The 27,896-nt window shown below is 43.1% G+C and overlaps 2 protein-coding genes and 1 pseudogene across 3 annotated transcripts in view; all 3 read left to right on the top strand.

Annotated features, from left to right (window-relative positions):
- The first annotated feature begins 4,393 nt into the window (after positions 1–4,393).
- On the top strand, positions 4,394–8,427 carry dmac2 (distal membrane arm assembly component 2). Its single transcript, XM_084142367.1, has 6 exons — positions 4,394–4,416; positions 5,236–5,426; positions 5,754–5,834; positions 6,012–6,151; positions 7,374–7,536; positions 7,874–8,427. The coding sequence occupies exons 1-6, from the start codon at positions 4,399–4,401 to the stop codon at positions 8,127–8,129; spliced, it is 849 nt and encodes a 282-aa protein (XP_083998493.1). The 5' UTR covers positions 4,394–4,398; the 3' UTR covers positions 8,130–8,427.
- A 508-nt stretch (positions 8,428–8,935) lies between these two features.
- Positions 8,936–15,015, top strand: LOC311101248 (NAD-dependent protein deacetylase sirtuin-2-like). Its single transcript, XM_084142364.1, has 16 exons — positions 8,936–9,121; positions 9,273–9,319; positions 9,662–9,713; positions 9,799–9,906; positions 10,193–10,234; positions 10,416–10,522; positions 10,651–10,707; positions 10,824–10,892; positions 10,984–11,113; positions 11,288–11,347; positions 13,076–13,131; positions 13,296–13,372; positions 13,536–13,587; positions 13,697–13,764; positions 13,857–13,923; positions 14,078–15,015. Exons 1-16 carry the CDS (start codon positions 9,106–9,108, stop codon positions 14,231–14,233), a joined length of 1,164 nt encoding a protein of 387 aa, XP_083998490.1. The 5' UTR covers positions 8,936–9,105; the 3' UTR covers positions 14,234–15,015.
- A 533-nt stretch (positions 15,016–15,548) lies between these two features.
- LOC311101523 (ras and Rab interactor 2-like) overlaps positions 15,549–27,896 on the top strand; it is a 13,315-nt pseudogene continuing 967 nt past the window's right edge. Inside the window, exons 1-11 of the transcript in view lie at positions 15,549–15,559; positions 16,076–16,241; positions 20,549–20,657; positions 20,795–20,867; positions 21,013–21,092; positions 21,346–21,428; positions 23,219–23,450; positions 23,803–24,444; positions 24,651–24,968; positions 25,139–25,270; positions 25,415–26,079. The product of the transcript in view is annotated as a ras and Rab interactor 2-like (transcript). The remainder of the gene's footprint in view (positions 15,560–16,075; positions 16,242–20,548; positions 20,658–20,794; positions 20,868–21,012; positions 21,093–21,345; positions 21,429–23,218; positions 23,451–23,802; positions 24,445–24,650; positions 24,969–25,138; positions 25,271–25,414; positions 26,080–27,896) is intronic.

Below are 27,896 nucleotides of genomic sequence, written 5' to 3' on the forward strand. Positions count from 1 at the left end.
GTATAAACACCATGGGACCACGCAGCCGTCATACCGCTCAGGAAGGAGACGCATTCTGTCTCCTAGAGATGAACGTACTTTGGTGCGAAAAGTCCAAATCAATCCCAGAACAACAGCAAAGGACCTTGTGAATATGCTGGAGGAAACAGGTACAAAAGTATCTATATCCACAGTAAAACGAGTCCTATATCGACATAACCTGAAAGGCCGCCCAGCAAGGAAGAAGCCACTGCTCCAAAACCACCATAAAAAAGCCAGACTACGGTTTGCAACTGCACATGGGGACAAATATCGTACTTTTTGGAGAAATGTCCTCTGGTCTGATGAAACAAAAATAGAACTGTTTGGCCATAATGACCATTGTTATGTTTGGAGGAAAAAGGGGGTGGCTTGCAAGCCGAAGAACACCATCACAACCGTGAAGCACAGGGGTGGCAGCATCATGCTGTGGGGGTGCTTTGCTGCAGGAGGGACTGGTGCACTTCACAAAATAGATGGCATCATGAGGAAGGAAAATTATGTGGATATATTGAATCTCAAGACATCATTCAGGAAGTTAAAGCTTGGTCGCAAATGGGTCTTCCAAATGGACAATGACCCCAAGCATACTTCCAAAGTTGTTGCAAAATGGCTTAAGGACAACAAAGTCAAGGTATTGGAGTGGCCATCACAAAGCCCTGATCTCAATCCTTTAGAAAATGTGTGGGGCAGAACTGAAAAAGCGTGTGCGAGCAAGGAGGCCTACAAACCTGACTCACTTACACCAGCTCTGTCAGGAGGAATGGGCCAAAATTCACCCAACTTATTGTGGGAAGCTTGTGGAAGGCTACCCGAAATGTTTGACCCAAGTTAAACAATTTAAAGGCAATGCTACCAAATACTAATTGAGTGTATGTAAACTTCTGACCCACTGGGAATGTGATGAAAGAAATAAAAGCTGAAATAAATAATTTTCTCTACTCTTATTCTGACATTTCACATTCTTAAAATAAAGTGGTGATCCTAACTGACATAAGACAGGGAATTTTTACTAGGATTAAATGTCAGGAATTGTGAAAAACTGAGTTTAAATGTATTTGGCTAAGGTGTATGTAATCTTCCGACTTCAACTGTACGTGGCCAGTCGGTACTCTCTGTCCTCCAATGGAAGGAGGTAACTGGATGCACATGACTGAACTACTACTGCTGCGCGCATGCTATTAATCTTTCAAGCAGTGATTTAGATTTACAGCCTCCCTGTGACCTTATGGGAGATTTAAAACAACACACCTCACAGGCAGTCGTTTAGAAGACATTTACTTCCTTCCCAAGCAGGCAGGGGCACAATCCACCACTCACATCCACTCTGTTCCCCTTTCCTTGGGCTGGAGAGAGAGGCACAACAGGCCAGAGCCTTTTCCAGACCACTTTAGACAAATTGGATCAGTGCATCCTTTTGAGACCTTTGAGTAGGCATTCAGAGAATGGGACTCTCATGTTTCCAATAATGATTTCTGTGACATTTGTGCTACAAACTGTTACATAAAACATTGTATGACACAATTGCTTGTTGGACATTAGGTGCAGAATTTTCTTGGACATTTAAGAAATAATAACTATGCACTTGAGTACGTGTGAGTAAATAACACATTAACAACTGTCATCTTTGCAATCCCACAGTCCAAATGTAAAAAAGGAAAGTATAAAAAACATACAAATGCATACATAAACAAAAACACATAATAAACACTAAATAAAATACATTAAAGACATGCTCCGGTACTTTGTCGACTAGTAAGTATTTTTTAAACCTCCCCCTTTGGGCTGGATGTGTCCATGTGTAGTTCACACATGCATAATCTATGAGCAGAATTACTGTCTAACCTCAATTAGCCAGGAAATCCATTTTCCCTACATTCTCCCCACGTGGGTCAGCCATTTAGCAATTTGAGTTCTAGCCAATGAGCTTCAGCCCCTCGTATTTGAGTGACAGCTAGCAAGAGGCCTGCCCAGCGCTATCCAATGAGGTTGCAGGGCGGGTCCAACGGCTCAGTGGACACAGCAGAGAGTGTTAGAGAGAGAGAGAGAGAGAGAGAGAGAGAGAGAGAGAGAGAGAGAGAGAGAGAGAGAGAGAGAGAGAGAGAGAGAGAGAGAGAGAGAGAGAGAGAGAGAGAGAGAGAGAGAGAGAGAGAGAGAGAGAGAGAGAGAGAGAGAGAGAGAGACAGAGAGACAGAGAGACAGAGAGACAGAGAGACAGAGAGACAGAGCAATTACGTGGTGCACATATCTGCACAAATGTGACGTAGTATAAAATTTTCGGGGACCACTTTTGGCTCGTGACCACTACTTTCAGCGCTACTGGCTAAAAAGTATACAAGAGTACCGGAGAATGTCTTTAACAATAGAGCTGGCTGAATTTCATATAGACCTTGCCAACATAGATTTTGTTGTGCACTACAGGTGTAGGATATTAATTTTACCAGTTTCTCACAGCAGGAAAATAATCCTGCAGCAAGAGTAAATGTGAATTATTGTGTGTATTATAAATAATGGACATTTTTGTAGGGGTTGATAAAAAAAATTGTTAGGGCAAATCAAGTCTGACATTTTTAAGTGGAAATTACAAACTTTAGAATACTTTTTAAACCTTGAATATACTACAAGGTTTGCATTTCCTGCTGTGCAGCAAATTTCCTGCAACAACAGGGTGATCAAATTAAGAGCCTAGACCTGTATATAGCTACAATAAAGATGAAAGTACCTAAGCTACAGAAAATAACTTGTTTCAAAAGCTTACAGTATCAATATCGGTTCTCTATTGCAATGTATAAAGATGCAATGCTGACTGAGTATAGGACACACTACATACACCCCAGACAAACTGTGTGAAGACTGAAGAGTGTCCACACCAGGGGGGGGGGGGGTTAAAGGTGTACCCTATGAGGTCAGGACTACTGCTGGTTTTCTGTTCTAGCTGATAATTAATTGCACACACCTAGTGTCCAAGTGCTAAATCAATCCCATATTTGAGGGGAAGAATGAAAAAAAGCAGTGAAACTGGCTTCAAGGTCCATATTTGAATTTGAGGGTTCTACGCCGTCTCTCTATAGTCTGTAGACATGTCCAGATATTCACAGAGACTAGGCTACTCCCCGGAGTCTATACTCTCTATACCACCTCCTCCTGGGCCATCTGCTACAGTAGTTCCATTAGAAATCCATTCACACATTATCCTCCATGATGGGCTTTAGATCACATGCAACTGACACTGCCTTGTCTCTCAATGAATTTGATGCTTTTCTAACAGTTATCTCGGTAACACTTTACTTTATACATTACACATTCATGAAACCAGTCATAACACCATTCATGAAGGGGTCATGGTTTCATAAAAGTGTTATAAATGCCTTATGTATACCCACCATAGTGAAGTGTTACTGTTATCCCTCCACCTCCCATCTCTCTCTCTCTCTCTCTCTCTCTCTCTAATCAATATTGGGACTGGAGTAAATCACCAGCGAGGCTGATCTTATTTGCTAGTTGCCAGTGACAGCAGGTGAGAGACGTCTGTTGGTCCGGCGCTGCCCCAGTGGACCCTGGAAGAAGAGAGGAGGAGAGACGAAGGGGATGTTTGTTTTTCTTCCTTGTATCGAGCCGTCTGCTCATCTGTCAGACGTGTTTTTCTCCTATGCTGGCAACGGATGTGGAAATGGGGATGATATGAGATAGGGAGAAGACATTGGGAGAATGGGGCTGTGGAATAAATGGATTGGAATGAGACAGGGGAGATGTTGCCTCCCTTTTACATTCTTACTTAGGCTATTTTTCAGTTACTACAAGTCTCAATTCTTCATGTTGCCTGTATCCCCCAGTCATACTTTCTAAAATAATCCACTCAACACATCACCTGCAGTCCTGCACCACCAAATGATTAACCTACCCACCAATTTCCAGGTCCTAAAATGAATCTAGAGGGACTGACCTGCTCTCAGACTGTTAATAATAGCTTACCTTACTGTCATTCTCCAAGTTATTCTGGCTGTGGTCTAGGTAGGAGACATTGAGAGGAAAGGGGAGCGAAGAAACTGATTCACACAATGTCTAGTGCTATTGCCAAAGAGAATGATTAAACAACAACAATAACTGTGTTAATGGAGTATCAGGCCTCATTTATTATGGAAAGGCCTAAACAACGACATATCTTGGCGTCAAATTACAGTAGCTTCTTGAACGCAAAGGTTGTACAACATATAATTAGGTGAAATCACCTGTTGTACTTCATGATTTTGTTCAGGTAGTTTGTTTTTTTGTAATACTTTCTTCGAGCGCCCCCCTGCGTTTTGAGAGAGATCTGCAAGGAAAATAGAATGCGAAAGCGCTAAGCTTGTCCCAAACCACTTCTCGTAGTACGTTAACAACATGGCCGCTCCCTTGATGGTAAGTTTATCCTTCGCTTTTCACGTCGCTGACGCTAATAAATCTAATCTAATTCAAAGCAGTATTTTGCATTAGTGTAGCCTATGTTGTCAAGTGAAATGTAATGTCTGGGTTCAGTGTCAAGAATATACACGCTATAGCAACAAAGGTGGAGCGATCACATCACGGTGAGTGTATCTCGATAGTGACGTCTCAGAGCAATGTTTTCTGGACTAATATTTTTGTGACAGGAAGGATATTCTCTAACACATACATTATTAAATAAATACAATATTTTAAGTACAATGAGCATACATATTTTAGCAGAATTACAAATAGCAGGTTTAAAGCAAGGCCGGCTGCCTTGGACAAACAGCATGCACACCATCGAACGCTCTGACATGGCACATAGCTATGACCCGAGGTAAATTGTCTTTTTTTTTTTTTTTCATTTAGCAGTCCAGAGCGACTTACAGGAGCAATTAGGGTTAAGTGCCTTGCTTAAGGGCACATCGACAGATTTTTCACATAGTCGGCTCGGGGATAAGAACCAGCGACCTTTCGGTTACTGGCACAATTATTTTTTGGAGTGCAAAAGTCTACACATACATGGGGCCCTCCAGGAACAGGAGTGATGAACTGGTCTATGAAGTCAAAATCAAAATAATGCAACATCATACATGGATGAGAGTGGAGGTGCAAACTAAAGCACTCATCTCACCACTCTTGGGTTTATAGTTACAGCATATTAGCATGGCTTGTAGATTTCCTCTCCTTTGCATTGTGCATGTGTCACTCTCCTTTCTCACTGTCCATGTTCTCTGTATCTGTCTGTGTCAGTTGATGCGGCGAAGCTGTAGGCAGGTGACCCTCTTGGTCGCCACGTCGCGTTACAGAAGCTCTATCCCTGTGGCTCTGCCCTCACTACAAGCCAGGCTCCTCCTCTTCCTGAGCCAGCATTTCCATGACATAGAGACTCTCCTCAACTGGAGCTCCTGGTTCAAAAACCGAGGTCTACGACAGAAGAATTTGTATGTGTAACAGGAAAACACACAGATTATTCTAGCTACATGCATTTCTATCAGCACGCCACGGTCTAAGATTGTGTATGTAATCATCCGGTCCCAAATCGTTCCCTATCTCTCCTCCCCGGCCCTTACCCTTCAATGTACTGTAAGGCGTTGGTAAGCAAAATGGTGGACGCTCCAATGCTGATTATGCTATCCAGACCCTTTAGATCTGCATGCAATGAAGGGTTAGGGCTAAGGCGAATGATGTGTAGGGAGCGAATTGGAACCGGCTGTCCCAACTCCATAAACATTGCTCTCAGCCCAACCCCTGTCTCTTTCCCCTCACAGTTTCTATGGTTACACCCAGCAGAACTATGGGGACAACGTTGCAGCTGCTTATTACATCCTCAGCCTGAAGGGAGGATTCAGGTAACTGTTACGCCATTTTGGGCTGCCCATAACTGCCTGCTTATGCATGCCCCCTTTTTGACCTGTTGATTAATATTGATGTGCTTTCAGTGTTTTTTTGTCATGCATTTGGATGTTTTTTTTTTTGTATTTGCTGATCACTTGTTGTTAGTGATGACTAGTCTGTTGACCCTCCAGGTTTGCAGGGCAGTCAGAGTGGTTCCGATCAGACAGAAGAGGGAAGTTCAACTGGGACTTCATGAACCACCGGGACACCTCCATAGAGGAAGTGGATGTCAGCAACACACTCATTAACTACACAGGCCTGGAAAACCTGGGTACATACCACTTTATTCATGTCTGGGGGGTGGGGATTTGTATTTATTTCACAATGCAGGATCAATAAGCAAGTTACCCTTCCTAAATATTCATGAATAACTTTTGGTTCATGTATTTTTATGTATGTACTATTTGCCAGTGGTTTTCAACCTGTTTTGCCGCAGGTTATTATTAATTACTTTTTTTCAACAATAAATAACAGTCGGGAGTGTGGTCCTCTGTAGCTCAATTGGTAGAGCATGGCGCTTGTAACGCCAGGGTAGTGGGTTCGATCCCTGGGACCACCCATATGTAAAAATGTATGAACGCATGACTGTAAGTCGCTTTGGATAAAAGCTTCTGCTAAATGGCATATTATATTATATTATATTAATGGTATTATACTCAATTTTACATTACTTTTCACAATGCAAATTGTTTCAAAAAATAATAATAGGCCTTTCATATGTTAATCTGTTACTGGCATAGAGTACATACATAAAAATACATATGAACCAAAATGCTAAGTTATCCATGTCTAGTATTCTCTCTGGTGTGCAATCTGGTTTCCGCTCAGGTTATGGATGTGTCACTGCAACCTTAAAGGTCCTAAAAGATGTAATTTCATCATTTCATCTCTTCATTCAAAGACTCAATCATGAACACTCTTACTGACAGTTGTGGCTGCTTCGTGTGATGTATTGTTGTCTCTACCTTCTTGCCCTTTGTGCTGTCGTCTGTGCCCAATAATGTTTGTACCATGTCTTGTGCTGCTACCATGTTGTGCTGCTGCCATGTTGTGTTGCTACCATGTTGTTTTCATGTTGGGTTGCTACCTTGCTGTGTTGTCGTGTTTGCTGCCATGCTATGTTGTTGTCTTAGGTCTCTCTTTACGTAGTCTTGTGTTGTCTCTCTTGTGATGTGTGTTTGGTCCTATATTTATATGAATTGTTTTTATCCCAGCCCACGTCCCCGCAGGAGGCCTTTTGCCTTTTGGTAGGCCGTCATTGTATATAAGAATTTGTTCTTAACTGACTTGCCTAGTTAAATAAAGGTTAAATAAAATAAAAATACAATAAATTACTCTAAATTTGACCGCCGGGATTTTATGTCAAAAAGTTCTGCGACTGTGGATGGTGGTCTTCGAGCTTTCGGCAGTGATTTGGTGGTCCCCGGAACGGAAAAGGTGGTAAACCACTGCTCTATGCTGTAAAATGTAACTCCTTTTTCTCTCTCTCTCAGTGGAACAGCGTGGGCTGCGTACTCTCTCTGTGAGTGGCTGCGCTGAGGTGGATGACTGGTTCCTGTCCCGCCTCCATATCTTCCAGGACACCCTGGAGGAGCTGGACATTTCCAACTGTCCCCAAATCTCTGTGGGGGGCCTGGCTGCACTGCAGAAGCTGAGGTACACTCACCCACACTGATGGGAATGACCAAGACAGAGGCTTTTAAGCAATTAGTATTTTCTCGGTTCCTCACATCCTATCTCCTTGCTTCGTCCTTCAAATGTATTGGAGGAAAAAAATGCTATGTCCCTCCCATGTGTTTTGAGAAGGTGAGGAGAGAGGACACAAGGAATCGAGGGAAGATTAATTGAGAAAGAGACAGAATCACTCAAATGTCCATGCATCTCCTCATGGCACTTGCCTTAGATATTTTTGCATATGTAAATATAGGAGTCAATGGACTCTGTAACTTCACTAATAGATACAAACATTCCTTCTCTTCCTCTTGTGTATCAGGGGTCTGCGACGGCTGGACGTGTCCTCCCTCCCCAGGCTCCAGAACCCTGGGCTGGTCGCCATCCTGCTGGAGGAGATGCTTCCTCACTGCCGTGTTACCGCTGTCGGGTACGACCACAGCCTGACCTACAGCCCCACACAGACAGACGCCCAGACACGGATAGACGCCCAGACACAGATAAAGGCCCAGGCTGAGGCTGGACCTCAAAGACTGACTAGAGAAGTGGAGAGACACAATCAAAGTCGGGCATGGTGACAAATGCACATACAAGCAGTCCACTCTTATTCGCCCTCGTTCTGTCTCTTTAACCAACACTCACACAGAAAAACGGGCAGGGAGGGATGCCCATTTAGTTTGTGATGTAGAGCCTCACTGATGATTTATAACTTTTTATCAGAGAAGTGTTTTACTTACTTGTAGAGCATCATTGTCCTCCTTAAGCTATCAAAATTATCTGTCCAAAAATATTTGCTTCAGAAAATGTATATCAGATGATGGTACGGATTATTATTATGCATTGTATTGGTGATGCAATAAAATATTTATTTGTAAAGGATGCCTCGTGTTGTACATCTGGATCAATACAGACATTTATGAAGCAGACACAGAACCAAATGGACAGACGTTATGGTTAGCATTTTAAAACTGGTGTGAATCTTATTAACTGTAAGTGAGGGCTGTAAATCCCATAATTCTTTGTGAGACTGAGGAGTGGAGAGGAGACCTTAAAGGTGCAGTTGAATAGGAGAAATAACGATTCAAGAGGAAAACTGAGAGATTAACATATTTTGTAGATTGAGGTAATTATGTATTAACTACATTATATACTGTTTCAATCATACTGTCCAAAAATTGCTGTCATGAGCTCATGCTTAAACTACTTATGCAGGTACATAAAACCACATTGAGTCATGTCAGTGATTTGATTTGGTTGTCTTTGTTAAATTATGACAATGTAACAGATTTTGTTTTACTTGCACGATACAAAACAGCTCGGCTAATTTATAAATCCAACCACTATCTGCAAAAGTAGGACAACGCGTGCGCATGTGCTTGTTTCTAGTCGGAATAGTTCTTATGCGGAAGTTAGCAAGACGGAATTAATTCGCGACGGACAACAACAATCATATCGCAACTGAACGAATCAACTTACATATTTAGCAAGTTAAACACACGGGAGCAACACACACAATATCATACAATTCTGTGAAGGATTAGTCTAGACGGATAGATGTCTGATGTACCAGGTATACCTTTTTCGTCTTGGGCTGGCCTTTGCTTGAAAATTAAGTGTAGCCAACCAGCTAGCTAACTACAGCTAGCTAACTAAAGCGTTCAGCATTGTGGTTAGCTACTTGTAAATAGTAACTTGACATGGATTTGTTTCGTATTTTCCAGAAGCGTCTAACAGAGAAGAGGTCGAGGACAACACCCCCGAACCAGAGGTAAGAAATAATACAGCTGTGGTTAGGAGTTGTCAGTGTGTACATGCCTTGCCCAATGGATGGAGTCCTGGCTGGCTAAGGTTAGCCAAGAACTAGCTAGTAGCTAGTTGTCACGACTAGTTTGTCAGGCACACGGTTAGTAGAGAACCTATCATAACTTTTCACCAATCATAGTATATTCTGCATCCATTGACATGTTGACACACTGACACTGTATTGGCATGCAATACAATGTACAGCTTCTTATGATGTGCATAAAACCAAGCAAGGATTATATTGTCATGTTCTTGATCAAACTAATGTTTCCATGTTTACACTGAATTTGCTCTTGATTTCTGCTAGGAGCAGTCAGACGATAGCAGTGACGACGGCGAGGCATCAGGGGACACAGAGAGTAGGTGTCAAAAACCTCAAGGTTTTGCTGTTAACACCAAAGTCTCATATTTTCATCAGAATAATTATTAGTTTCTTTCGTACAGTGGATTTCCTGCGCAATCTTTTCTCTAAAACCTTGGGCATATCTGGAGAGAAGGTTTTGGATGAGCTGACTCTTGAGGGGGTGGCCAGTTACATGCAGAGTGGCAAATGTGAGTATTTTATTCATCTAACCCAGTGTGCACACATTTCATGTAGGGGTTGATGACTATGTAGCCCAGCAAACAGTGCATCTGTCAACATCTAGGCCTAGTATAAATGAGTCATTAGTCAACACAAGAAAATAGACTGTATTATGAATAACATCTGAGGCCATATCATTCGCCAATATTTAAGTATGTTACTACAACCACCTGACTGTGATACTGCTTCATTGGTTAACAAATGGTACAATCCAGGAAGTGAAATGAATTCTCTCTGCTCCTCTATCCTCCACAGGCAAAAACATCATCTGTATGGTGGGGGCAGGGATCTCTACATGTGAGTAACTCCCCCTCTTGCATAACTGTGGGCTGAACATAACATAATTAGTCTAGACATGTTTTGTTTTGTTGGACAAATAAGACACATAGCCTAAATACAAATAGATTTCCCTCTAAATTGTATGTACAATGTATCCACCACTTCTGTGATGATGACACTGTCCCTCTTTCCCCCTCAGCGGCTGGGATCCCTGACTTCCGCTCCCCAGACACGGGGCTCTATGCCAACCTGCAGAAGTACAACCTGCCCTACCCTGAGGCCATCTTCCAGATAGACTACTTTAAGGTCTGAAACTTTCTGTCGGATTCTTTTGGCTTAAGAAAGTAATTTGCTTGCTACATTAACGATCTACACAGATGATTTTGTTCTTTGCTGCTATCACCACTCAATATTTACCTCTCTTTCTACATCAGAAACACCCTGAGCCCTTCTTTGCCCTGGCCAGGGAGCTGTACCCAGGACAGTTTAAGGTAGGATCTAGCCTATTTTCTGGCTTTTAATTTTCTTAACTTAATTTCCTGAATTTTGCAATAGGTGCCTGTGTATTTTTTAGGTATCACTAACGGCAGTGTTGTTGTATGTTAAGCCCACAGTATGTCACTACTTCATCAAGTTGCTGAAGGACAAGGGGCTACTCAAACGCTGCTACTCACAGGTTCGGTATTCTTTCATATACTTTGTTCTGTGTTAGTCACCTACAGCCTGTATTGAATTGTTATTGGGGTCGTCCATTTCTGTCTGGGCAGAATATTGACACCCTGGAACGTGTAGCAGGACTGGAGGGAGAGGACCTGATTGAAGCCCATGGCACCTTCTACACCTCACACTGTGTCAACTATATGTGCTGCAAAGAGTACGACTTGGACTGGATGAAAGGTTAGTGAATGTGGTACAGTAATATCTAACTGGGATGGTTTAACAAAACACTGTTATACTACCTAGGCAGACACTCATTTACATGTATATGCTAATTAAGTTGTAATTTAAAAGGAGTGTTGGTGCTATTAAAACAATTGTTGAATTATGATCTTGTTTACCTCTGACCTGCAGAGAAAATCTTCTCTGATGACATCCCCAAATGTGACAAGTGCAGCAATCTGGTTAAACCAGGTAAGTGCCTGCCTTATCATTTCCTTTCACTTGTCTATCTTACTTAAATATGCTCTCCCTTTTTCAGTTCCTCATACAGTGGGGAAAAAAAGTATTTAGTCAGCCACCAATTGTGCAAGTTCTCCCACTTAAAAAGATGAGAGAGGCCTGTAATTTTCATCATAGGTACACGTCAACTATGACAGACAAAATTAGGGAAAAAAATCCAGAAAATCACATTGTAGGATTTTTAATGAATTTATTTGCAAATTATGGTGGAAAATAAGTATTTGGTCAATAACAAAAGTTTCTCAATACTTTTGTTATATACCCTTTGTTGGCAATGACACAGGTCAAACGTTTTCTGTAAGTCTTCACAAGGTTTTCACACACTGTTGCTGGTATTTTGGCCCATTCCTCCATGCAGATCTCCTCTAGAGCAGTGATGTTTTGGGGCTGTCGCTGGGCAACACGGACTTTCAACTCCCTCCAAAGATTTTCTATGGGGTTGAGATCTGGAGACTGGCTAGGCCACTCCAGGACCTTGAAATGCTTCTTACGAAGCCACTCCTTCGTTGCCCGGGCGGTGTGTTTGGGATCATTGTCATGCTGAAAGACCCAGCCACGTTTCATCTTCAATGCTCTTGCTGATGGAAGGAGGTTTTCACTCAAAATCTCACGATACATGGCCCCATTCATTCTTTCCTTTACACGGATCAGTCGTCCTGGTCCCTTTGCAGAAAAACAGCCCCAAAGCATGATGTTTCCACCCCCATGCTTCACAGTAGGTATGGTGTTCTTTGGATGCAACTCAGCATTCTTTGTCCTCCAAACACGACGAGTTGGGTTTTTACCAAAAAGTTCTATTTTGGTTTCATCTGACCATATGACATTCTCCCAATCCTCTTCTGGATCATCCAAATGCACTCTAGCAAACTTCAGACGGGCCCGTCTGGCACTGCAGGATTTGAGTCCCTGGCGGCGTAGTGTGTTACTGATGGTAGGCTTTGTTACTTTGGTCCCAGCTCTCTGCAGGTCATTCACTAGGTCCCCCCGTGTGGTTCTGGGATTTTTGCTCACCGTTCTTGTGATCATTTTGACCCCACGGGGTGAGATCTTGCGTGGAGCCCCAGATCGAGGGAGATTATCAGTGGTCTTGTATGTCTTCCATTTCCTAATAATTGCTCCCACAGTTGATTTCTTCAAACCAAGCTGCTTACCTATTGCAGATTCAGTCTTCCCAGCCTGGTGCAGGTCTACAATTTTGTTTCTGGTGTCCTTTGACAGCTCTTTGGTCTTGGCCATAGTGGAGTTTGGAGTGTGACTGTTTGAGGTTGTGGACAGGTGTCTTTTATACTGATAACAAGTTCAAACAGGTGCCATTAATACAGGTAACGAGTGGAGGACAGAGGAGCCTCTTAAAGAAGAAGTTACAGGTCTGTGAGAGCCAGAAATCTTGCCTGTTTGTAGGTGACCAAATACTTATTTTCCACCATCATTTGCAAATAAATTCATTAAAAATCCTACAATGTGATTTTCTGGATTTTCTTTTCTCAATTTGTCTGTCATAGTTGACGTGTACCTATGATGAAAATTACAGGCCTCTCTCGTCTTTTTAAGTGGGAGAATTTGCACAATTGGTGGCTGACTAAATACTTTTTTCCCCCACTGTAGTTCAAAGTTCTTACTGACCTGTTTATTACACTTTTTTTGTAAAATACTTGATTTCTCCTTGTTCTCCAATTTCAGATATTGTTTTCTTTGGTGAGAATCTACCGAAGAGGTTCTTCACCTCAATGGCCATGGTGAGTGTGGTTTGGGTGGTGACCTGATGGACTACATTGAGTTTGTATGTCTCTGTCTTTTCCATGTATGTCCAGATTTGTGTGTGTGTGCACCCATAATGAAGTGATGATCCATAATGAAAGGCTCAGTACTGGTTCCTGTTAACATTTCTTTTCTCCTCCAGGACTTTCCTCGCTGTGATCTGCTGATTATAATGGGGACCTCCCTGCAGGTTCAGCCCTTTGCTGCTCTGGTTGGCAGGTGAGTCTTTCTGTCTGACTCTCACAGGATCATGATTATATGTTATCTGATAGATTACTATATTTGTATAGGATTGCGTTTCAACATGTCGTCTTCAACCATGTATTCTAGCATCAACGAGCTCATAAATGGTGTGTGATGGAATATGTGTTTTTGTTTGCAGGGTTTCAAACAGCTGCCCCAGACTGCTCATTAACCTGGAGAAAGCAGGCGGTGTAAGTCCTCTGTCCTTTCCCTGTCTATCTGTATTTGCATTAGACTTTCCTTCCTCTATCCACCTCTGTATTTTAACTTGTATATCTTTCTGTCTGTATCTCCCTGTAGGCAGATCCTCTATTAGGGATGATAGGCATTGGTGGAGGGATGGACTTTGACTCAGCGAAAGCATACAGGTAAGAGCTTTCACTTGAACTACAATGATGATGATGGTGAAGATGGTGTTCGAAGTGTTGCTGATTAATATTCATTGATTTGTTTCTTTCAGGGACGTGGCTCATATTAGTACATGTGATGATGGATGCTTGGCACTTGCTGACCTACTGGGCTGGAAGGTAAATATACTGTACATGCTTAGTAAATACCCATATTCTATGGACACAGTCATGATAAGAGTGAAACAGAGATTGTTGAATTAGATTAAAGTTAGTTGAAATCTTAAAGTAGGCTTTTTTCTCTCACTCCCTCCATTATCTCTCTTTCTCCAAGGCGGAGCTGGAAGAGGTGGTAAAACAGGAGCATGAGAAGATTAACAGCAAAGCCAAGGAGGAACAGACCAATCAGAGCTCTGGAGCTGCTGGGAAGGCGGAGTCAGGGAAGGCAGAGTCAGGGAAGTCTGAGTCAGGGAAGACTAAGGTAGAATAACCGATGAGAGACCGGCTGGCTCCAACCCATCACTAGGCTTCAGTCTGGAAGCAGAGTTGCATACAGTAACCAGGACTGTGCTCTACTGTCTGTTTTGGATTTTCTCCCTTTAGTTTGCACTTTACTAACTTCTCTCTCCTCTCCAACCTCTGTTTGACATAAACCCACCTCCTGACTCCTACTGTGTGTATTGGTCTGTCTTTTGACAGTTCCCACAGATGGAGTTTATAGCAATACACACTAAAACAAGCATACTTTTCCTTCTGAGGGAGAGAACTACAGACACTGAGCTGTCAGCATGCCAACTAGCTATGTTGAGTCAATTAGTTTATGATTTTAGACGGAAAAGACTTGTGGGGTAACAAAGATGATGAATGGCTGATTCATCTGCTGATGCAGTGACACAACTACTGTAAATATAATGAAAAAAAGTATTATTATAAATTACTTACTATTTATAATCAATTATAATTATGGATTTGTTTTTCATGACATTGCTTTCTGTGCTCCTTGGTTCTATGAATTGTTTCAATATAGTTATTTTTAACAATGTATTTTAATCTATTAAGCGTACCTGTGACATTTTGGTTTCTCTACTTCCTGTGGATGTTGGCATTGGATGGTTTCTATTTCAGCACGAATGATGCGTTAGGAAGTTACCACAGTGGTGTGAGATGTCGCAGTACGTCTGTGGTGTTGACCAAATGCAACTAGATGCTTTCTAAAAGATTGCGTGTGATATAACAAGTAAAAACACAAAATAAAGTGGCAAAGTCTCCCACTGAATTTGGTATTTTTCATGCACATACAGTACATTAAGCATTGAGCTCAAACACAGCTGGTACGACTGATGTTGATTGTACAATTGATGTTGTCTGTGTTGGGTGCATGGGTTGTTTATTTCTATGTTGAGTGTATTGTAGCCATTAGTTAAACAGAAAATACTATTGCACACTTACACTTAGAATCCCACCTTTTAATTCTCATGAAGCTTTTAACTGGCAGTGTCTGAATCCATTTTGTCTGTGCTTTCATCTCTATAAAGTGCCAACGCTCAGATTTGTCTGTGGTTAAAAGAGAGAGAGTGAGCAGCATTATTCAGGTCTTGAGAGTAAAGGCTAAGCAGACTCATTTTTTTTCTATGTTAAATGTGTTAGCAAGGTTAACCACCTGAAGGGGGTGGGAGATGGAGGAGAGCATGAGAAAGTTGAGAACTTGTGAGCGAGTGAAAGTGCAACATCAAATGTCAAGGTGTGTGGTAGAGGCAGGTAAAGCATCGACACAAAATATACTTCTGACGGAACAGCGAAAGACTATGTTGCTGAGGTACGACGTCTGCATTAGGTAATTTTTTACCCTGTCATTTTTCACCAATAGTACAATTTGTTGAGCAACTTATTTAGAATGTTACAGCATGAAGAGATCTGTGGAGTTTCTGTTAGGCTGAAGGGGAGTCACAAAGTCACAGCTACTTTGACAAAAGCCATATAGGGCCTATTAACAGTAAGTAACCCTTTTTAATACATCTATTTCTCTGCTGGTTTCTCTCAAATCAGCCTTAAAGGGTTCGTTTGCCAAAATTACAAAATAATGTATTTTGGGTGAACTATCCCTTTAAATGTTTGTTGAAGGATATAATTGCTCTTCTATTGCAGAGTAACTTAATGTTATTTTCTTCTATTGTTCTTTAAAAAAATATTTCATGTTGATTTATTGGATTTAATCTTAATCCATATGCAGTTGGCACACTACATTATTCAGTGTCCGGTAAACCGCCCCTGTATGCTGTAACAGAGCATGTTATGGAGCCTAAAACTACCCCTTTTGTATCATTATCTCTAGAGGTGTGAGTGGCACGGTGAGGACAGGGAATGAGGTTACTGATGGAGTTTCTAGGAGGCCTCTGACTCTGCTGGACAGGTTGCAACTGTGTCAGGACGCCTGGGCCCCTGGGGGCCCCTGGGATAGAGACGGGGCCCATGCTGCCCTCTGGGGCCGGCCTGCTGGGGTGAGTTCCCCCCCACTACCCTCCGTCTTTACACAGGTCACTGTGTGCATCCCAAATGGCACCATTTACCCTATATAGTGCACTACTTTTGACAAGGGCCCATAGGGCTCTGGTCAAAAGTAGGGCGCTATGTAGGGAATAGGGTGCGGTTTGGGACAGACACACACACTGTGTAGACCCATGCCACTATCTACTGTCTGACCTCATGGGTGACCTCTCTGTATTCAGGCCCTTAGGCCTAGTCTCAAGGTCACCTTTGTACATTAGGGTAGCATTTGGACAGGCTGCGATATTACAGATGAATATGGAAGCAGACTCTTACAGTATGTCAAGTTGTTCTTGTACTTCCCTTTACTTTGCATAAAAGCAAATTAATGCAGAAGTGCTGTATGTGTGAGAGAGTAAGAGAGGAGAGATACAGATGGACTGAAAGAAAGAGGAGCAGAAAATATATTTGGTTTGCTAAAGAATCCCAGCGATGTTAAGGACCCTGTCTTAACAAGATCAGCCACTGAGACAAGTGAGTATGGTGAGACAATGGTGATCCAGTATCTGGAGACAGCATCCTATTACACTGTAAGAACTACTGTATATCAGGGTTTAGGTTGAATTGGTGGGATATGAAAAGCACTTTAACAATGGGTTTTTTCCAACACATTATCCATGTGGATAGGCAGTAGCTCTGTAAGAAAGAGCAACACTTACATGTTATATTTCAGAAATTATTCACACACCTTGACTTTTTCTAAGTGTTGTTGTGTTACAGCCTGAATTTAAAATTGATTGAATTTAGATTTTTGGGGTCACTAGCCTACGCACAATACCCCATAATGTCAAAGTGGACAAATGTATTAAAAATTAAACGATGAAATGTCTTGAGTCAATAAGTATTCAATCCCTTTGTTATGGCAGGCCTAAATAAGTTCAGGAGTAAACATTTGCTTAACAAGTCACATAATAAGTTGCATGGACTCACTGTGTGCAATAATAGTGTTTAACATGATTTTTGAATGACTACCTCATCTCTGTACCCCACACATACAATTATTTGTAAGGTCCCTGAGTCGAGCAGTGAATTTCAAACACAGATTCAACCACAAAGACCAGGGAGGTTTTCCAATGCCTCGTAAAGAAGGGCACCTATTCGTACATGGGTAAAAAAAAAAAAAGCAGACATTGAATATCCCTTTGAACATGGGGAAGTTATTAATTACACTTTGGATGGTGTAACAATACACCTAGTCACTACAAAGATACATGTGTCCTTCATTACTCAGTTGCCGGAGAGGAAAGAAACCGCTCCGGGATGTCACCATGAGGCCAATAGTGACTTTACAACAGTTTTGGGCTGTGATAGAAGAAAACTGAGGATGGATCAACAGCATTGCAGTTACTCCACAATACTAACCTAAATGACAGAGTGAAAAGAAGGAAGCCTGTACAGAATCAAAATATTCCAAAACATTCATCCTGTTTGCAACAAGGCACTAAAGTAATACTGCAGAAAATGTGGCAAAGCAATTAACTTTGTTCTGAATACAAAGTGTTATGTTTGGGGCAAATCCAGTACAACACATTACTGAGTAGCACTCTCCATATTTTCAAGCATAGTGATGGATGCATCATGGTATGGGTATGCTTGTAATCGTTATGGACTGGGGAGTTTTTCAGGATAAAAAAGAAACGGATTGGAGCTAAGCACAGGAAAAATACTAGAGGGAAACCTGGTTCAGTCAGCTTTCCACCAGACACTGGGAGATGAATTCACCTTTCAGCAGGACAATTGCCAAAACACAAGGTCACCAAGAAGGCAGTGAATGTTCCTGAGTGGCCAAGTTACAGTTTTGTCTTAAATATACTTACAAATCTATGGCAAGACAGAGTTTTGAGAATTTTGAAAAGAATAATGGGCAAATGTTGCACAATACCAATTCAGGCTGTAACACAACAGTGTGGAATAAGTCAAGGGGTATGAATACATTCTGAGGGCACTATCTATTCATTGCAAATGATGAAGTGAACAAAGGGGAGTTAATTTATCTTCCGCAGGTTTAGTTGACGATATGCATCGATATTTAGAGAACTTGATATTAAATATAGCTTGCCTTGCATCAAACTGCTGCTGCCTATAGTTTGTTTTTGACTTGACTCAAAGTGGACATACCAATGTGTCTCTCACTATCACAGTCAGTCATCTATTCCTGAACACACTGTTCATCAAACCCACTTCCTGTAATGTGTCTGTAGGCCTAGTGTGTGTTTGTGGGGGCATGCTCACTTATTTCGCAGTGAGATTTTGGTGCGTACATTGAGGGAAAAAAGTATTTGATCCCCTGCTGATTTTGTATGTTTGCCCACTGACAAAGAAATGATCAGTCTATAATTTTAATGGTAGGTTTATTTCAACAATGAGAGACAGAATAACAACAACAAAAACCCATGTCAAAAATGTTATAAATTGATTTGCATTTTAATGAGGGAAATAAGTATTTGACCCCCTCTCAATCAGAAAGATTTCTGGCTCCCAGGTGTCTTTTAGACAGGTAACGAGCTGAGATTAGGAGCACACTCTTAAAGGGAGTGCTCCTAATCTCAGCTTGTTACCTGTATAAAAGACACCTGTCCACAGAAGCAATCAGATCAGATTCCAAACTCTCCACCATGGCCAAGACCAAAGAGCTCTCCAAGGATGTCAGGGACACGATTGTAGACCTACACAAGGCTGGAGTGGGCTACAAGACCATCGCCAAGCAGCTTGGTGAGAAGGTGACAACAGTTGGTGCGATTATTCGCAAATGGAAGAAACACAAAATAACTGTCAAGCTCCCTCGGCCTGGGGCTCCATGCAAGATATCACCTCGTGGAGTTGCAATGATCATGAGAACGGTGAGGAATCAGCCCAGAACTACACGGGAGGATCTTGTCAATGATCTCAAGGCAGCTGGGACCATAGTCACCAAGAAAACAATTGGTAACACACTATGCCGTGAAGGACTGAAATCCTGCAGCGCCCGCAAGGTCCCCCTGCTCAAGAAAGCACATATACAGGCCCGTCTGAAGTTTGCCAATGAACATCTGAATGATTCAGAGGAGAACTGGGTGAAAGTGTTGTGGTCAGATGAGACCAAAATCGAGCTCTTTGGCATCAACTCAACTCGCCGTGTTTGGAGGAGGAGGAATGCTGCCTATGACCCCAAGAACACCATCCCCACCATCATTTACATTTACATTTTAGTCATTTAGCAGACGCTCTTATCCAGAGCGACTTACAGGAGCAATTAGGGTTAAGTGCCTTGCTCAAGGGCACATCGACAGATTTTTCACCTAGTCGGCTCGGGGATTAGAACCAGCGACCTTTCGGTTACTGGCACAACGCTCTTAACCACTAAGCTACCTGCCATCAAACATGGAGGTGGAAACATTATGCTTTGGGGGTGTTTTTTTGCTAAGGGGACAGGACAACTTCACCGCATCAAAGGGACGATGGACGGGGCCATGTACCGTCAAATCTTGGGTGAGAACCTCCTTCCCTCAGCCAGGGCATTGAAAATGAGTCGTGGATGGGTATTCCAGCATGACAATGACCCAAAACACACGGCCAAGGCAACAAAGGAGTGGCTCAAGAAAAAGCACATTAAGGTCCTGGAGTGGCCTAGCCAGTCTCCAGACCTTAATCCCATAGAAAATCTGTGGAGGGAGCAGAAGGTTCGAGTTACCAAACGTCAGCCTCGAAACCTTAATGACTTGGAGAAGATCTGCAAAGAGGAGTGGGACAAAATCCCTCCTGAGATGTGTGCAAACCTGGTGGCCAACTGCAAGAAACGTCTGACCTCTGTGATTGCCAACAAGGGTTTTGCCACCAAGTACTAAGTCATGTTTTGCAGAGGGGTCAAATACTTATTTCCCTCATTAAAATGCAAATCAATTTATAACATTTTTGACATGCGTTTTTCTGGCTTTTGTTGTTGTTATTCTGTCTCACTGTTCAAATAAACCTACCATTAAAATTATAGACTGATCATGTCTTTGTCAGTGGGCAAACGTACAAAATCAGCAGGGGATCAAATACTTTTTTTCCTCACTGTACATGTATTTGAACGTGTGTGTGTTACACTTAGTTAGCGTTGGTGTGAGGCTAGCCTGGCTTGCTCACTTCTGTAGGCCTTGAATGACTGCTCTACAGAAAAATGAGTAAATCCATCTTGTCCTTTTCTGTGAAGCTGCTCTGTACAGTCACTGTTTCCTAACGCCCAAACACAGTGTTATGAGGCTTCTCATCACCTCTCTCTCTCTCTCTCCTTTCACAGAGCTTCCTGGTGTTGAGGGACTCTGCCTCCCAGCCCGTCCTGCTGTGTGTGTCCACTGGAGGAAAGAGTGGAGATGTCAGAGACGACCCCATACAACGCACTGGTGAAGGTAGGCAGGACACACACATGCATATTTTACTGACCAGAACCTCAAAAGCCATACACTTCCCCGTTTTTTTAAAGGTTAATCTCAAGTTCTTAGTTTGTTGTATGTCTTATAATAACCTCTCTCTTCTTCTCTCTCAGCTTATCAGCTATCTCAGTCATATTTAGGCTTCTCTGATCTGGCCCAGTTAGTGGTCTTCTATTCTCTGAGCAGGTGAGTTACAACAACCTACGGTATATGCTGTTTACTAACTACAGTATCTATCAGTTATGCATCTGATATATCTCATTAACCTCTCTCTCTCTCTCGCTCTCTGTCTCTGTCTCTGTCTCTATCTCTCTCTGTATCTCTCTCCCAGGGACGTGTTGCCAGTATGTCTGTTCATCCCTCCGTGGCTCTACAGTCTAACAGATCAGCCACAGTCCCAGCTGGGTCCCAGTAAGTCTGAATTCACCCTCTCCATCTCTCCTCTTCCTCACCCACGCTCTCTTCCACTTATCATCTTCCTTTCACTCCTCCTGCACAACTATCTCCTTGTCATCCATTTTAGTCACTTCATATCAAACGTCTTGTCCTCTATGTGCTCCTCTACCTCCTCTTACTCCTCTTGACGACTACCATCTCTTCTTCTCTCATTCTTACATTTGATCTCCTTTCCTCCCTCTCTTTTTGTGTATCTGTTCGTATATAGAGTCCTGGCTGTGTCCCACCTTTGACCTTCAGTCTGATCACATGACTCAGAGGGCTCCTGATACTGCCATGTGCACCATACAGGTAATCAGCTGTATTCATAGCTTCATAACATGTCTATAAAGTTTGGGACCTGTTCACTATCTTGCATTCTGCTTTAACATTACATATAGTTAGAACCCACTCTAGCGGATGTGTTGCCATGGTTTGACATGTGGTTCACACAGAAAAGCGGAAGTCTGCTCTGGGTTTTCCTAGTGCTTTGTAACGTTATCCCAGTCAAGTGTCACTCTCAGCATCATAGATGAGTTGAGGTGTACATCAGTTCAGACTGACGTCACAACTCCTTTTGCTATTCAGTCGAAGAGTTGTATCTTACATTTGAATACTGTATGGCCTTTTTCAAATCTATATAGGTTTTAAAGGCCCAGTGCAGTCAAAATTATGTTTTTCTTGTGTTTTGATATCATATTGTACGGCAGGTAGTTTAGTGGGTAAGAGCGTTGTGCCAGTAACCGAAAGGTCGCTGGTTCTAATCCCCGAGCCGAATAGGTGAAAAATCAATGTGCCCTTAAGCAAGGCACTTAACCCTAATTGCTAATGTAAGTCGCTCTGGATAAGAGCGTCTGCTAAATGACTATTTTTTTTTTTTAATAACACTGTAAAAGTGTGAAAACATTATATCAGTAGTTAGGCTTCCATCCAATTAGTGAATATTCTAGAATCTGCATAAAGTAAATATGCGCATTTTCCCACCAGTGGTGTGTTTCCACCAAACGAATGTGTTATGGAGAGAAATCAGTGCGCGATGATATACTTTTTCGCTGAAGTTTTCATGTACAAAATAAAAATGTGAAGTTCAATGTGTGTCCATCGCATTTTCAACTCTACCAATAGTTTTGGCACAAAAATAGTTGTATTAAATAGCAAATGTGCATACTTTGGTCTTGGCACGTGTGCACTATCCAACAGCTCACAGATACTGTGCGGATAGGCTAGTCTACATGATGAGATTATTATGGATAAGAGCGAGAATATTTGTACTAATCAAATGGCAGTCAAGCATCGATCATCATGTCACCAGAATAACCCTGTGAAGTTCGTCATAACTTATTTTATCTGTAGCCTAATAAACGGCATGGTTTCCCAAGTCGTAGTAGGAGGACCACATATTATATAATCGCGTGACTCCAATTTTACTTATATATGATGGTTATTATATCAATATTTGCACATAAAGGCGTTTTCACCACCATTTCTCGTATAATTAATTTTACAGACACAAAAGATCCCACCATGTCGAACAAACAAATGATCTGTCTGCATTTAAAACATTGTACTGAAACTTCCTGTTTCCATCACAACTGTCATTACTTTTTTTTTTATACTGTATGATTTCACTCACATAAAAACTGTGGAAGGAAATGTGGTTAGTGTTATTTCCTGATAGTTGCTGGCTGGAGTTTAGGCTTGCCTGGTGACATCCTCAGGCAGTATAAGGTGTAATACACCAATGACAAAGAGAGTTCCAAACCTCTCTGCCAATAACCTATCTCCCATTAGGCCCCTCCTCCGCTTTGGTGCCCTTCCCCTCCCCCACTCAGACCTCTCCCAGACAGTCCTAGCAAAATTCTTGATTGAGAAATATTTTTTTGCTAAAAACTTATTTTTGTTTCTTTTTGACAATTTTTATGGAAACTACTACTGTAAGGTATTTATTTGTTACCCAGAAATTATTTGATTTTGAGATAAAAACTGCCTTTAATACTGAAACATTCAACTAGAATTTTACATTTTCTGAAAGATCCTCATGTTGTTAATGCCTTTTAAATACACAGTCAAGCTCCCTCTCAATTGTGTCTTCTGTTCAATAGCTGACAGCAGCCAATGATGCTCTGTGCATCATCAACCCACTCTATCTCCATGAGCATGGCGCTGACTGGCTGACGCATCAACCAACCAGCCCACATCGAATTAATCGGCAAGCCAATTATAGGCGTGAGAGACGACTGAGTACAACAAGACCTTGGTCAGGGGCGGGCCTTCTTACTAAAAAAGCTATCTCATTGGAGCAGGAGCCCTGCAGCTCCAGTCCTGATAATCCAGGTAAAGTGATTATAGGTCCAGTGCAGTTAAAAACATGATTTTCCTGTGTTTTATATATATTTCCACACTGAGGTTGGAATAATACAATTTTGAAAATGATGATAATGCCATTTTAGTGTAAGAGCAGACATTATTTGATATTGAGATATTTTTTTTTAACAGCTGCATTGGACCTTGAAGGTGCTTTATTTTCCTTGTCCATCCTGTCTGTGGGAAAATGTCACCGCATGAATCATCCTTCTCTCTGTAGGAGCTAATGAGACATCATAGAGCTCACTAGCCGTTATGCCAAAACCAAAATCAACCAACGACTAACTGATATGTTTGGTCTTGTCTCCAGGGTCTCCTGTAGTCCAGGCTGCCCCGTCTCCCCCCACCCCAACAGGAGGGGTGGTTCTGAGGAGGCCCAGTAGGGATGCTTCCATTGAGTCACTCCACAGAACAGGAAGCCAGGACAGCACTAACACCCCCAGGCCCCCCTCAGACCCCAAGCCCCTGTTCAGCCCTGCCCCTCAGTCCCCTCACAGTGTGTCCTGGATTGAGGACAGGGTATGGCTCTCCCAACCGCCACCCCCCTCCCTCCTCCGCCCCCCCTCCCTTGAGCTGGACTCGCTGTCAATCAGCAGCATGGAGGAGGAGCCGGAGTCGGTCCCCAGCCCCTCCCACTCCCCCCACCCCTCACATCGGTTGGCCAACAAGGTGATGCACCGCCTCTCGGCTGTGGGTCTGGCCATTGGTGGGCTGGGGTCTCCACAGAAGAGGCTGACCAAGCGGGTGCAGGAGCTCAGCAAGCGGAGGGGCGGTTTGTTTGCCGAGGCAGTGCTGGGATTCGTTGAGATGACCCTGGGGGCTGGGTTTATCCCTGGAATGACAGGTGCAGACCTGCTTCAGGAGGTGCGTACGGCTCTCACTGCCCTGAGAGAGACACTGCTGGACTGTCCTGAGATACACATCCTCATAGACAGTATGGCCGACACAGCCGACGAGGAGCTGGGTGAGTCCATGCATTAATAAATTAGTGTTCGAAAACAGAATATCACTACTATTATACAAAAAAACTGTTCAGCTTTAGTTCAGTATCCACTACAAAGCCAAAACGGACAAATACTCAACTACATACATTTCCAGAATTGTTTTCTAACACCTCAGTCTCTCCCTATCCTCCATTCTCTCCCTCTCTCTGTCCTCTATCTACATTAGACACCATACTGGAGCTCTCTCTACACAAGGTGGCCCTGAAGCCTGTGAGCGCCCACCTGTACACCTGCCTCCAGAGCTGTCAAGACCACGAAGGTAGCCTGCGGAAGCTGAGGGAGAACCAGCAGGTCCTGGAGGGCCGGGGGGTGGAGGAGCTGGAAGGGACGCCTGGGGTTGGGGTCCCTGACCCAGTCACCCTGGAGAAGATCCAGCAGAGGTGGTCAGCCATGCACCAGTCCTACTCCCCCAGCAGGAAGGTCCATATCCTGCTCAAGGTCTGCAAGACCATCTACCACAGCATGACGGCCAATGCCAACCCAGGTGGGTGGTGCAGGGTAGACCTCCTCAGCCTCAGTATGTGTATGAATGGAGTTGGTTGGGGTTAGGGTATTTCTCTCTATTTAGATATGGTGAAATTCACCATACACTCTCTATTAAGGATGATGTTTGGAGTTATTTGACCTTTGACTCCCTCCTCCCCTCTGTCTCAGGTGTAGTGTATGGGGCTGATGACTTCCTGCCCTGTCTGACCTGGGTGCTTCTGCGTAGTGATGTGGTCACTCTGCAGCTGGACACTGACTACATGATGGAGCTACTGGACCCCACACAGCTGCAGGGAGAGGGTACGAATTATACAAACATTTCACGCAGACCCACAGAAACATGTATGTGTACATGGACACTCACTGGAAATGAGCCCACCTTATAGTAACCCCCTTTCTGTCTCTGTTTCTCTCTCTCTCTACCTCTGTCTCTCTATTTTGCAGGAGGTTACTACTTGACGTCCCTGTACGCCTCTCTCTTCTACATCAGCAGCTTCCGCCCTCGTCTTGCCACACGCCAGCTCAACACTGAGGCCCAGCAATCCCTGAGCCAATGGCATCGCAGGCGCACCCTGCACTGCAACCAATCACGACGCAGCACGAATCGGAGGACCCTCCAGAGACCTGGGCACGGCCAGAAGGGCAGGGAGAACTCCAGTGATGCAGAGACTGAAACTGGCACAGGAAGTGTAACTGACGCCCCACCGTCGCCCTCTAGTGGTGTGGCCAAGGCACTGCACATAACCTCAGAGGTGGTGGTAGCGGTGAGGGAGGCGGAGGGCAGCAGAGCACAAGGCCAAGGATCCCCAGCTGCACAACTCCAGGCCTCACCTCGGAAGGAGAGACGGACTACAGTACAAGAGTTGGACGGACATCCAGCAGGGAGTGAGGTGGACTAGGAGGGAGGGGTCAGACCTCCTAGTCCTAGTGTGTGGTAAAGGGTTTAGAGAGTGAGGAAGGGCAGGTTAGTCTCCACAGGGTTCATGAGGCACAGCGCCAGGCCAGCAGAGCTAGAAGACCGGACAGACACACAGATGGGTCAGCAGAGGTCAGAGTGGACTGGGCTGCCAGTGGGAGACTTATACCAGAAGGATGACACAGAGGAGCCAGTCTGTCTAGAACCCTGGGCTTTGCCGCAAGCACTTACAGTGGGCTCCAAAATTACTGGCACCCCTGACTGGCAATGCACAAACAATACTTTAAAAAATATAAACAATATCATTATAGAGATAAACTCAAAATACCAACATGTGAGAAATACTGTACTATATTAATGTTCCAATGGAACCCACCAAAATCATTTATTGATTTAATTAAAAATCAATGTCTCCCGGTCGCGGCCGGCTGCGACAGAGCCTGGACTCGAACCAGGATCTCTAGTGGCACAGCTAGCACTGCGATGCAGTGCCTTAGACCATTGCGCCACTCGGGAGTCGGCATTACATCACTTCCTGTTTCACTAGGGTATAAAAATGAGGTAACACGCATGCAATATCCCTTTGTCATCCAACACCATGAAGAAAACAAAATAACTGGCAGTTCAAAAGAGATGGTTGTAGACCTTCATAAATCTGGTAATGGCTACAAGAAGATCCACAAACGATTGAATATACCACTGAGCACTGTCAGGGCAATTATTATTATGCATTTTGCCCCCAGGATAGGGAGGAGGATGGTGAGAGAAGCAACAAAATCCCCAAGAATCACTGTGAAAGAATTGCAGGCCTTGGTGGCTTCTTGGGGTCACCAGGTTTCAAAAAGCACCATCAGACTCCACCTCCACAACCACAGGCTCTTTGGAAGGGTTGCCAGAAGAAAGCCCTTTCTGACCCCCAGACGCAAGTGCTTGGAGTTTGCCAAACGCCATTTAAATTATGACTGGAAGAAGGTGCTCTGGTCAGATGAGACCAAAATTGAACGTTTGGTCAGATACAGCATCGGCATGTTTGGCATTGAAACAGAGATGCATACAAGGAGAGGCACCTCATACCCACGGTGAAATATGGTGGCGGGTCAGTGATGTTTTGGGGCTGTTTTAATTCCAGAGGTCCAGGGGTACTGGTTAAGATGAATGGCATAATGAATTCCACCAAGTATCAGGCTATTTTGGCTGACAATCTGGTTGCCTCTGCCAGAAGGCTGGGACTTGGCCGTAGGTGGACTTTCCAACAAGACAATGACCCAAAACATACCTCAAGATCCACACACAAATGGTTCTGTGACAACAAAATCAATGTTCTGCCATGGCCATCTCAGTCGCCGGACCTCAATGTTTGTGCATTGCCAGTCAGGGGTGCCAGTAATTTTGGAGCCCACTGTAGCTGGCAAACATGGAGTCGCCTTCTCAATATTGTAATGCAAACTTGTTATGCAAAACATTTTATTTTACAATTCCTGGTTTCAGTTGCATTGAAATGCACCCAATAAGACATGAAGATAATGGTCTGATTAGGCTGAATTTGGGTAATTTGAAATATGAGAATGACTTTAAATTGTTTGTGGAAGATATTTCCCATGAGTGTTGCAAATTGTGACGTTTGTAATATTTTCATTGTGTTTCCTTCGAGAAATGTCTCTCAGTGGGGCCAATTAAATGGTCAAATTGGGGCAAAGCATGGAGGCTTTCAGCAGGCTGATGTATTTTCCATGTTGACCACTAGGTCGCAGTACCACACCGATTTTGTCTGTTTCCTCTGGGTTGCAGTAATCAAGCATGATAACGTAAAGATGTTGAGAAATGTGTTGATGTGCCTGAAATAACAGCTGAAACGAAACGACAGTTGATCAGAAAGTGATTGTATTATGTTATGTGTAATATGTACTCTTTTTTTATTTTTTTTTATTATTTTAATCTACATTATTTGGCCATGCTTTAGGATGCTGTATGTTGTTTGTTGGCATGCTGTAAAGACAGCATTATAGACAT

This window comes from Coregonus lavaretus (assembly GCF_964263955.1).
Source record: "Coregonus lavaretus genome assembly, chromosome: 26".
Lineage (NCBI taxonomy): Eukaryota > Metazoa > Chordata > Actinopteri > Salmoniformes > Salmonidae > Coregonus > Coregonus lavaretus.

What these genes read in the sequence shown, in the direction of transcription:
- dmac2 (XM_084142367.1), top strand. An exon ending in GGTCTACGACAGAAGAATTT is followed by an intron (nt 5,427 to 5,753) that starts GTATGTGTAACA and finishes TTCCCCTCACAG; the next exon opens with TTTCTATGGTTACACCCAGC. An exon ending in CACAGGCCTGGAAAACCTGG is followed by an intron (nt 6,152 to 7,373) that starts GTACATACCACT and finishes TCTCTCTCTCAG; the next exon opens with TGGAACAGCGTGGGCTGCGT.
- LOC311101248 (XM_084142364.1), top strand. An exon ending in GGCATCAGGGGACACAGAGA is followed by an intron (nt 9,714 to 9,798) that starts GTAGGTGTCAAA and finishes TCTTTCGTACAG; the next exon opens with TGGATTTCCTGCGCAATCTT. An exon ending in CGACTTGGACTGGATGAAAG is followed by an intron (nt 11,114 to 11,287) that starts GTTAGTGAATGT and finishes TCTGACCTGCAG; the next exon opens with AGAAAATCTTCTCTGATGAC.